The sequence below is a fragment of the Neodiprion fabricii genome, chromosome 6 (genome assembly GCF_021155785.1).
Source record: "Neodiprion fabricii isolate iyNeoFabr1 chromosome 6, iyNeoFabr1.1, whole genome shotgun sequence".
Lineage (NCBI taxonomy): Eukaryota > Metazoa > Arthropoda > Insecta > Hymenoptera > Diprionidae > Neodiprion > Neodiprion fabricii.
The window spans coordinates 22204730-22216838 of NC_060244.1; the positions used below are offsets into that span (position 1 = coordinate 22204730).

At 43.4% G+C, this 12109-nt stretch overlaps 2 protein-coding genes across 2 annotated transcripts in view; one reads left to right on the forward strand and one right to left on the reverse strand.

The window, feature by feature from the left end:
* LOC124185300 (DENN domain-containing protein Crag) overlaps positions 1-12109 on the reverse strand; it is a 29747-nt gene that overhangs the window by 11771 nt on the left and 5867 nt on the right. Inside the window, exon 2 of the mRNA XM_046575924.1 lies at positions 4604-4612. The gene's annotated coding sequence lies outside the window, so the exon portion shown is untranslated. The remainder of the gene's footprint in view (positions 1-4603; positions 4613-12109) is intronic.
* On the forward strand, positions 1162-3755 carry LOC124185310 (ejaculatory bulb-specific protein 3-like). The gene is made up of 3 exons (XM_046575946.1): positions 1162-1446; positions 2146-2341; positions 3217-3755. Exons 1-3 carry the CDS (start codon positions 1429-1431, stop codon positions 3357-3359), a joined length of 357 nt encoding a protein of 118 aa, XP_046431902.1. The 5' UTR covers positions 1162-1428; the 3' UTR covers positions 3360-3755.

Here is a 12109-nt window from a genome sequence, read left to right on the forward strand (position 1 = left end):
AGCAGCTATATAACCCCCGCATCCGGCTGAAGATAGAAGATACTTTCTCCTCCCGTCCGGTTTGTTGAACCGCGTGCACGTGAATTTCCTTTGAAAAGCAATTTGTGAACAGCATTCGGGCGATCGATTGGACCGATTTACACGCATCCGGAATGGTTTTTTTTAGAAATCCTTATTCCTCGGTTTACGTAACCGGAGAAATGAATGAATTTAAAAGGGACAATACAGACCGTAAGTGGAACAGGATTTCTGCGAGTTACTCAAATTTAGTATACGGACGGTTAATATTTGTCCGTGAACTTCCAACGTCAGCTGACAATAATTTGGAAGAACAAGTTGTCGTACAGCTTACCGTCCCATATTTTCTTGACTTTCACTCAACGAGCAGTAAGTAACTGTATGGGAACTGGGTAGAATACGAGCATGAGATATCGGTCGGATAAACTTTTACCTCAGCTTTTCCATTCCCAGAAACGAAACGGCAGCGTCTACTTTATGAAAAATATTTGCCTCGCACGCGTAGAAGTGGTATATGGAAAAATGTATGGACGTAATGGGTTGAGTATTTTTATAACAATATTTCTTCATAAAACTAGTCGTCTCCGTGTTTAATAGAGCGTCTAGAAAATCGTTCTCCACCCTGTCGCCACAAAGCTTCTCAATTATCTTGCCTGAAACAGAGCATTAAGGTTTAATCTTACGGTTGAAAACATTATTTCAATGCGAGATAATTAAATCCGAGTAACCCTTTATTCGCAAATTTGTACATAAGTAATTACGTCACGGAAATTTCGGAGAAATTTTGAAAACTGACTCGCGTTTGCGTTTGATTACATAGTCAGAGAATTGATCGCGTATTATAATATACGTATTGTGGGATTAATTATTATTCCGAGAACATCCAACGCACTTCATTGCATAACAAATCACGGAAAATTCGTAGAATTTATTTTTTCGACTGTTCGATGTACTTTTTCCTGCCCTCTCTTCACGCTCCAAGAAAACGTATATCGTGTCTTGGGTAGATTAAAGTTCTCCCTCCCTCGATGGTTTTAAATCTGTCTCTCTTTCTCTATCTCTCTTTCCCTCCCTCTCTCTCTCTCTCTCTCTCTCTGACAAGTTGTGCATATTACACCGGTGCTGTGCACACTTTCGTATTTACTGGACGAGCGTAACCCAAGCGCCAGTGCGTCTCGAGATTTCGCGCCGAAAGCAACTATAAAAGGAGCACGATTTCTATCAACTGCTACTCAGGCAACCTTCCCTTCGATATCTCAAACTTTTTTCACCGTAAAGTGTCGAGTAAACTTGACTTTTGGTATAAAACCATTCACCGAATATTTCTCGCGACGTTTTCACGCGGCAACGAATTCGCATTTATAACAACAATATACATACATTAAGCACATTAAATTGAACACATTCACCATGGCTGTGCTACTGAAGGTGAGTCGTAAATATCTGGATTAATGAAAACAATAAAAACAAAGTTTTTTTTTTCTCGATATATGCAAGCTGTACAATTGTGTGCAATATTTGTATATTTCCAAGTGTGAAAATTAATTTATTCTGAATTTTTCGAACCAACCAACTCGATCATAAATTGAATATATAATTAAATTGGGAAACGCCGAGCTCAATTTTGCAAATCGTAAATCATCTCGTTACACGCATAAGTATAATCATCCGATAACACGTTCTGTATGATATAACGTCCGTGACAACTTGTGCGGCACATTTGTAAAACTTATGCAGTAAGTTATACGCAATCATTCGCGGACGGAAAAATGAAAGTAAAGAATATCGAACGGCCGCGTATAAAAACGTTACGCACAATTGTCCAGCTACACGCGAAGTATAAAGAAGTAATACTATTAATTTCTGGTTAGTTTTCGAACACGATCCTGTGAAGTGAGTTTCTCATGTACGTATTTTTAAGATATCCTCATGGAAGATAAAACTACCCGGTAGTTGGACAGAGATTTGAATTAAGCTGAATCGTCTTCGCGAGACGCTCAAACTGCATCGGCGAGAGAAAATCACGAGTTGTTTCATAGATCGTTCAAAGATCGTTGTTATCGTATTCGCCTGCAGTTGAGTGTGAAAAACGGCACGATATTTTAACACTATTTTTCCTTCACGCAGGCTCTGCTCGTCTGTTCGATGGTCTGTTTCGCTATGGCTGCGGAGAATCCCCAAGTTAATCAAGAACAACAGGCTCGATCCAGGGTTTCCGACGATCAACTCGAGATCGCTTTAAATGACAAACGTTACCTCATGCGGCAACTGAAATGCGCCCTTGGCGAAGCACCGTGCGATCCGGTGGGACGACGATTGAAAAGTAAGTTTTCACCGGGTGTAAAATAATCGAGGAGTTCCGATTTCCCTTCTCGATTCGAAAACTGGATCGTTGAATCATGGAGAGCCGGTAGAACCCGAGGGAACGCGGGACTCTGCGGGAGGATTTATAATAATAGCATGTATAGGCGAGTCGAAACTGGGTTAAAACTTTAATTAAAAGGATTGCCATTTGGTTATTTGTAGAACCTCGTGAAATCCCGGTAAATTCATTCCGAACGAATCGGATAGAGTAGCTCGGCTAGCGATTCATTATCGACGCCAAAAGTTATTCCGCGATTGTTTGACAACTGGAAATTTTTATGCTTACGATATAACGGTCAGAGTTTCGGATCGCGATTCGGGTTGCGTTTCTCACGTTTCCCGGCATCTCCTTCAGCTTCCATGCAATCGCAATACATCAAGAGATTCGCAAATTTATTTCTTTCCTAATTACACAATTTGTATGCGAATTTTTTCGTCGGCGCGGGGGGGAATTTTCAGCTTATAATTATTCAAAGCGTGGCAATGAATTGGCGCTACGCTGGAAATTTTAAGCGTTTAGAAATCGCTTATCTCGCCAAACGCGCATTTCCACGTTTCTACCTGTATATACCGAACTTTATACACGCGTTATATAGGTATGTATAAACCGTTCCCCTCCTAAATGACTTTCGATTCATTTAGCTCGAGGAAATCGCAACGAGCGCGTGTTGCGTTAAATCTTCATTCGCAGCAACCACCGAACGAAAATTTCTACGCTTACACATATGGTGACGATATGTACGTGAAAATTCCCTCTACGCATCCCGGAGACTGTAAATGCGAAATACCGAATACCCCCGACCGTAACTCGAATGCCTTTGTTTTATTTTCCAGGTCTGGCACCGCTCGTCCTCCGAGGTGCATGCCCGCAATGCAGCCCCGAAGAAACTAGGCAGATTCAAAAAGTTCTCTCACATATTCAAAGAAACTTCCCGAGGGAGTGGTCCAAAGTCGTCCGACAGTACGCCGGTGTTTAACAGAACCCAATATAAAGTTTATCGGTAAAAAACTAAACAAAGTTCACATATACATATACTATAATATACCTACGTATATTTTGTACACATTTAAGAAACGTAGATATACAAAACCGGTGCTGTTCAACTGAACCTGGTACTATAAATACAATTATAATGTCGGATAAAAGCGAATCGTGACGACTCTATTTTTTTTTTTTTTTTTGTGTTCTAATTTCATTTTGTTTTCATTTTTAAAACGACTCTAATCGTTGTTGTTAATATTATTATTGCATTAATATTATTGCCATTATCATCACTATTATTAATATTATTTCTCATCCATACTCTCATTATATTCATCGTACTGTCACCTCAATACACCATGTCTGTTAATAAAAATTCTTCGACACATCACATGTTTACGGATTTGTTTATATATATATATGTATATAATATCTACCTGATACCTGAACCATAACGAGTTTCGCCAATAACAGTGCGTAGCGAGATAAAACGAAGGAATTGCGGAATCGTATATCAAGGATCACGTTCGGGTCGGTGAGAAAGTCGGTTGCGATCGTTAAACGGGAATGATTTGAATTGAATGTCGAAGGTTGCGGAATTTATTTGAAATGATTACGCCGCGTCTTTCTGAACAAGCTTTCCTAATGACAAACGGTTTGAGAAGAAACTTTTGAGAGAATGGCTGATGAACTCGAATGACAGGGAACCAACCCCTTTTCCCTCGAGAGAAATACGGCATGTTGTACATAACGTCCTTCAAGTCTCGGATTCAAGAATCGAGAATCGCGAGGAATGAAAGAAAAAAGGTGACAAAAAAAAAAAATGAAGAAAACTCGCGAGTGCGAGAGGCGAAATATTCCTCCCGGAATAATTTGACGAATTTATTTCTGAATATATTTCCAGTTTCCTGAATTCATTTCGACTCTGTACACATACATATTTCCCTTTTCCAATGCGCGCGATACACCCACGTTTCACGTTCGTCGCACCTACACGACGAATTTCTTACTAATTGTCAGCAATATATGGTATAAGAGCGCGACAAAGAACTTGGGAATGAAACTCGAATGTAACGAGTACAGCTCGTGATTAACGCGTCTCCGTTATGCGTCTGTACACTCGCACAGGCATAACTGGGTATTATTTATTATTTGTCCAACTGGATCTCGTCTCGGGTGTATTTAGTCGGCTTCTCTAATATCCGTCATTAATCTGTTTCGCTTATGCCTATCATTTACCCGAAGAGCCTTTGTCTGTCATTAAGTACCGCCGTTTATCCAACTCCCGGATCTATAACGACCGCTGTCCTCTTCATCCGCTTCGCCCTCCCAATTCGACCTGATGCTTCAAGTTCTTAAACGCGGTTTAAGTTCCGACGGAATCTGGAAGCGAAGATCTCGTTCCGAGGTGTCGCGTATTTTGACTCGAATATCCGTTCAGAGGGAGGCAGATATCATCGTAAGAGGGTGCAAAGCCGACGCTTTAACCCCTATATACCGCCTGCTTCTTTTGGTAAGCGCGGACCGTTTCACGAGCACTTTCGTCATTCAGAAAAACCCGGATTTCTCAACTAATCGTCAGCGACTCGACTTTCCTTCTACACCCATGCAGGTAGACGTATGAGGCCAAGGCCCGCTTCGAAGGTCGGCTGCCGATCACTGCCAGAATCACCGTTGTGCTCCATTCCCAAAACAGATTTTCTACATAGACAATCGTTCGACGGTGGGTTGAAGTTCGAAGCGTCGCTGATTGTAAGACATGCCTGATACGCACACCTTTGTTGCACATTATGAAACAATAATACATGAATTTAAACAGAATCGAAAGTGTACTTCTGGATCTCGTGCAGTTGGTTGATCTTTTCATTACCAATTCAATCTCATAAAATAGTTATAACTTACTACGAACTTTTAATTCAGGTAAATAAGCTTCCCGGATAATATATCGTTGTGTTATGGATCGTGATCGTTGGCTCGAATACAATTGTCAGGAAAGAAATAATAATTGAAGTGCTGCAACGTGTTTCTTCTCAAAGTGAAAAATCAAACGAGCACGGTCTGCCACATAACGTAGAACGCACATCTTTTAACGGAATCTTTCTTTCGACCTGAGCAATCTTTTCGAGGGGTGCGACGGTGGAAAATCGCAAAATATTTCTTTTTCTCAAATACCCTAATGTACAATATACCCTAAATATACCCTAAGTATGCGGTACCACACACCGCGATAATTAAGCAGGTCCTTATTGATTAACGTGTCAACTCTAGGTTCAAAGGTCATCAGAACCGGGATGAAGGTACGTGTCTAGCCGACGACGAGAAGGTTCAACCAGGAGAGAATCTTCCTGGACAAAAGTCCGGCTCCGCATTTAGGAGAGAAGAGACGAATGAATCACGCGCGTGTACCCTGCGTTAAACGTGTTGCGTATTAAATCCTCCTCAGTGACTGTTCTCACGGGGCTCGTCGTCAAGCTCGTCTTTCTCTCGTCGAGGTTCTTTCCTCGGCGATCCATCCTTGCTCTTATTCTTTTTCTCTCTCTCTCTGCCTCTCTTTCTTTCCATCTCTTCATTCCTCGGCATGCGAAATATGTCCGTAGATGTTACATGAGAGCAAAGGAGAGAAGAGTTTATCTCACGTTCGAGGTCTCTCTCTCTCTCTCTGCGAATGGTTGGATTTCTTAATCCGGAAGTACGGATTTGACGGTGTTTGATACGATAGGAGAGATACGCGGGTGGATGGGTTTATGTACATTAATATACCTATGGGGTAGGGTAAACACCGGGGTTATATACCGTATCTAACGTGCACACAGGACCCGATTACATAACACGTATGAGGGTACATGGACCCCCATTCAGAAAGGCGGAAGTTAGACTGTCCGCATATACGTATGTGTACACAAATATACCCGCCTATCCGTATACATAGACGTATGGATATCCATATATGCTACACAAGCAGAAAGTATGTACGTACCTATGTACAGAGAGGTATGTACGTATGTATGTATTTACACTACTACACGTAGAGTGAAGCGGGGGATCGATAGAGGACAGAGAGAAGCCCGGGACATCCCCAGCAATTCTGTTCTCTTATTCTTGCAAGAAACGCGGACGCCTCCTTCTCACCTCAGGCGCATGCATAATCGACTGGGTTACGGGGAATTAATGGCCGCAACCCTCACGAGAGCATCTAATTATCGGAAAGAATTAATTAGCGAGAAGTGGTGACGGGTTGCAGGGGGTGAGGAGTACCCACGGAGTACCTATAAGGTACAGACCCGAGTATCCTCGGGACCCGCGGAGCGAATCCCCGAGGGTTTAACCCGCCAGATCTGACGGTAATAATATGCCCAGGTGTATGCATAGACGCTGGTTTAATTAATTCAGCCAAGATTATCGCCGTGTTATACTCCGCTCCCTCCTCCCCGCTCCTCAAATATCAACAATAAGACACGCCGACACGAACGATCTTAATTATCGTATACGATTGCTCAATTGGGTACAGCAATGATTAACGAGCAACCTCGATGTCCTACCTATTGCACCTATGGATACAATCCGCGAGTTTTTACCCTACGCCGGGATTTTATTCTCCCAGAAATTATGCGTACCTACGCCGTGGAAAAGGAAACATTCGATACGTAACATTCGACGTAACGTTTAGATTACGGTCGAATGAGTTTTTTCCTTTAATCTGAAATGAATTATAACAAATCGAAGTCGGCTTGGTATTCGATTGACGTTGAAAGTACAATGACTGATTTGACTTGATTATTAGGTTGCGCAAATGTGAGATAAATTTCATACAATCACCGAAATATTAGCGGAAGCAAAAGAACAGATCTTTGAGTAAAGGAAACAATTTGGTCGTTCGTTCAAAAAACTTTCGGCGGATCGATGCGATGATAAATAAAATATTCAGTCAATCGAATGAAATTTTATTTGATCGAAAAAAACTTTTTCATAACCGTGTCGTATCGTCGAAGGAAAAAGGACATATTGCCGCATCGCGTTGGAAGAGAGAAATGGAGAGAGGGAGAGATTTTAAGATCGAACTGAGCGAACTCGGCAAAACAGGTGCATACCACCTCGACTAATCCATTTTCAAAGCCGGGATGACGAGGAGGTAAGCGCCGCGGTTCGTTATGAACATTCCAGGGGGACAAATTGCACCAATCTTCCTCCCCCCCCCACCCCCCGCGACGACGCGACGTCGTAGCCTGCAGGTTTTGGACGACGGAGAGAGAGAGAGAGAGAGAGAGAGAGAGAGAGAGAGAGGAGGAGGAGAGAAAGTGAGTGTTGCGCTGCCCGCGTCTCACGGATATATCAAGTTCCAAGGGACGCGTGTCGGCGCCATTCGCAACTTGCGAGATTACATCTATAAAAATGATTGTGAAATACCCACGGGGTTATTTTTCTCTTTCCTTTACTTTTACCTTTTCCTCGTCCCTTCATTTATCCGTTTCCTCCCTCGCGGCTATTTCACCGCCACCCTTTTCTCCCTCAAGCTATGTATACATATGTATTTTATACATGTATATATATATATATATACATTATACACATCCAATCACTGCAGTATAATAAAAGCTGCCTAAAATCAACGGAAAGAAGATGAGAAGAAATTCGAGACGTTTTGACGACTCTTTACGACGTTTGAGGTATAACTTTACCGAGGACTTTTGACGCCCTCGTAAAACTTGTTCGCCTCGTTCATCCCCCTCCCTCTGCCCCTATTTCATCCCTCGATCCGTGTGCACTTCACCACCTTTACATATACGTATATACCCGCGGAGAGATCTCGTCGCCGATACGGCCCGAGGGTATAACGATCTGGATACAAGTATAAAGCCCGAATCCCGAAAATCCGCTTACAAAATTGATAACTACGGTCCGCGTAAATCGAGCGGACTGATTCTCGGCTAACGCGAAAGCTTTAATGAGGGTTGAGAGCTGAGGCGCTTGGCCTCGGTGAAGAGTTGTCGGGTTTGAGCCGATACACTATTCCGATACACATACTTATACACCGGGCTTCCACATCCGGTGAAACTATATATTAATTTATATAACGTGCGTTATGTACGCATACCGTGACGTAATTCGGACGATACTCGTCAACGTCAGTCGCTACGATCGAGCGCCGTTTTCACAGATATAGGCGAAACGAGAATCGAGGGAGGAGGGGGAGGTGTAAACCACCGACGAAGAACAAATCTCCATTTCCGGATAATAATTTTTCATTTACTTTATTCCTACCCCTGTAATAAACACCTGCAAGATTATACACCTACACCGCAGACGGGTATATGGTAATATACATATATACAGAGATATAATAGGGCCGGAGGCTGCGATGCAAACAGACATTTCCTTGATTAAAAACATCGATCTCTCGAGAAAAACCGGTGATATATTTCTCGCACAAACGGGCACGCCGGCATTCATTCACGTATGACTGACGCGTACGAGTCTTCGCAATCCCGATCACGGTCCTAATCCTGCTCCTGATACCGGCGATGATACGCGCTGCAGCGTGCTCGCTGCATACACTCCGGCAGGTATACAATTAGCCTCGATTGCCTCTCGTAGACGAGGAGGCTTGTTGCCTGAGAAAGAGCCGGCGAAGAGCTTCGCAACCGACACCCCCTTATACGTATATATATATTCTGTCTTTATAGAGGTTGAGCAGCGCGGAGGCACAACAACGGTCTTCGCAAACTGCCTTTCATCGCCGTTTCAACGGCTCCGTGGTATAAAGTTCTTAATTAGCATAACTGCGCCGGGGATGCCGCGTTGCTCGTATCACCGAGGACGAGACGCTTAACAAAGATTTTCATGCGCTATAATCCAGCGTAAGAGAGCCCACTTTTCTCGCCCCCCGTTATTTTCTGCACCCTTGGCCGCGATGTTTCCCTCCTCGGCTTTCTCCCCCTTTTTTTTCCCTTTAGCTGCACGCCCGACCCAAGACGATGCCTACCTAATTCTTGTCGGTGACGTTTCGTCAAAAGATACGTTTTGCCCGAACAAATTGCTTTGTAATCCTGCTTAAAAGCCAACCGCTTATACAATACGCTTCGGGAATTTCTGGCTTCCGTTAGACTTTCGGGGCGAAGTTTAACGCCGCCGTTGGACAACCGATTCGCGGATTTACAGGACTCTGCAAAAGTTCGCCAGGGACGTTGATATATACGTCTGATTGCTAGGGGTACGAAACTCCGAAGAAAACACAGCTCGGAGAGTCAATATTGCAGGCGGCGACGGCCGCTGCCGTCCGGGGGTTTGAACTTGGCGAGATAATTTAGGTCGCCGCCGGTTCAGCTTACGTTAACTTGAAGCAGCGCGTACTACGGGCGTGTTTATACACGCGGAAAAGACCGGCGGAGATAAAGTGTACGGCTGTGTATATACGTGTATATACATGTATATATACGTATACATATACATACATTATGGCCGAAACGCGGTGGCGGACGGGGAGAGAATTAAGAGAAACGAAGAAAGAAATACCTAGACGGAGAGGTAAAGAATAAGAAGAATAGGGGGAGGGAGAGAGAGAATGAGACAGAACACGGAGGGGGAGCGAAAGGAAAGAAGAAAGTATAAAGATAACAGGGAAATGGGATGTCTCCGAGCTTTCAAGTCGGATCCCAACACTCGGCGCGAGTTGAACGCGCTTTGTCCCCCAGCCGCGAAGGAGCTTCGGGCTTCGTCTCTAAACAATGCCCCCGAAGTAGGTATATATTTACGGAAAGGTTGAGGGCTCGAAATGCAAAGAATATACCTAAGAGAAGTTGGCTGCCATTAGGAGACAAGTGCCTAGCCCTCGCTTTATTTCCACCCACCCCTCCCTCTCTATCACGAGATCGCGCGCGTGCCACGCCATTCGAAAACGCGTCCCAGAAAGAGAAGCCAAAGGGTGCTTGAAGCCTGATAAGCGATGAAGCGAGGAACGATTTTTTACGTGTCTATATTTTTTTAGTTTTTTTTTTTTTTTTTTTTTTCATTAAACAAGGTCTGAACGCGGTGTTATAGTTTTTGCCGAACTAGAAATCGTCCCCAGACACAAGATTTTCAACTCAAATCTAATTGGTAGAGCTGTCGCCTCTTTCCATGCGGCTCCCGGCGGTTTGATTAACGTCCGTAACAAGTATACCGATTCGTTCCAGTTTCCTGTTGTAATGCGCAGAGACGGAAGTAGTAGAGAGGGAAAAACGGACGGTAAAATTTTACGATTAGTACAAGTAATTTTATGCCAAAAACCGCAATAAAGTTGTATGGTTTTGCATACGATATTAGAATCTACGTGACGCAAGAAATACTGTAAAAGTATTTATCGTAATTATAAAATTTACACGAGATCCCCTCTGGCGACTATGTTTTTCTATCTGAGTGTGCTGTGTGATTCGAAAGTTGGACTGGCATTTGGAAAAAAAAGTCATGATTACGCTAATATCAGGATTGCGGAAGCTCCAATGTGAAAAAGCTATTGTCATTTTTCAAAGTCATTCAATTATCCGGACTATTAAATCCGTGTTATAAATATGGAACTGTATGGCTGACAATTATTTTGGATAATTTCGCTGAGCAAATGGAATTATTTATTTTTTTCCCACGTTATACGAATGAAAAAAAAATCACATGTAGCCGTGGGTCAGCTCTTGGACTCGAGGGAAAAAATCCTGTATATTTTGGTAGGACTTTGTGTATACCGCGGCAAAAACTAGGTAACGTTGGATCCTTGTTTCTGCAGTGTAAAAAAAGGATCTCTAATTTGAAACGGCTCTTTAGGTATACACATACACACACACACATATATGTATATATATATATATATATATATATAACCGGCAACCGGGGACAGGAAGGAATTAACGAAAAACGAACATCCTGCATCGCCCCCATGAGTTGTTGTTTCAAGTGACCGCCGGAATTCAACCCCTTTTCCCGCCCTCGCAACGGTGTATAAACCTCTGCGTGGAGTTCATTCAAAGTGAGTATTACACAAGGTAAACATACCAACCTATACCTTCGTGCCTACCAGCCATGGAAGGTATAAAAGGAAGGTGGGAAAAAAAGCGGCAAGCAAACACGTATAAGCCGGATTTCGTTCACGCATGTTTAGCCACGATTTACCTTCCGCAGCGATCAAAAGAGTTTGGAAATCGATAAAGGTGGCAAGAAATACAACCCCTTGTAGGTACAACAGATTTATCGCTGACACCCGGTTCCTCGGTTCCCATACACGTACAAGATCTACATCCTCCCTCCAGTATAACGTGTGTACACAAAAGGTTGGGTAGACATCCGCCTATGCAGTCTATAGGTATATATGTATATATGTATACATCAACTCATTATCCTGGCAAAAAAATTGAAAGAAACAGGTGAACGAGGGAGAGGGAGAGAAAGGGTTGATTGAAAGGGGTGAAAAGATACGTCGTGTTTCCCGTTAACACCGTGCGCCAAGTGTGACGAGTTAATTGCACGATTAAATAAACGCGCGAGGTGCAGGGGTAGGAACGGGTCTAATAGGTACACGGGATTGAAATACATGCCGGTGTCTGGTGGCTGATAGAAAGTACAGGCGCCATTCCCAGCATCCAGCGATATCTCCCCCCGTCCCTCCCTCCCTTCGGCCCTCCGGTATCCCGGTATCCCGGTATCCCGATGCTGCACCCCGGAGGCCCCGAACCCCTCGGCCGAACCCAGGAGAGTATCGGTGCCAGCTGAAAACTGAAAAGT

Bases quoted from the DNA above. Each gene is read 5' to 3' on its own strand.
- LOC124185310 (XM_046575946.1), top strand. The intron at 2,342-3,216 runs GTAAGTTTTCAC...TTTATTTTCCAG, and splicing joins GGTGGGACGACGATTGAAAA to GTCTGGCACCGCTCGTCCTC.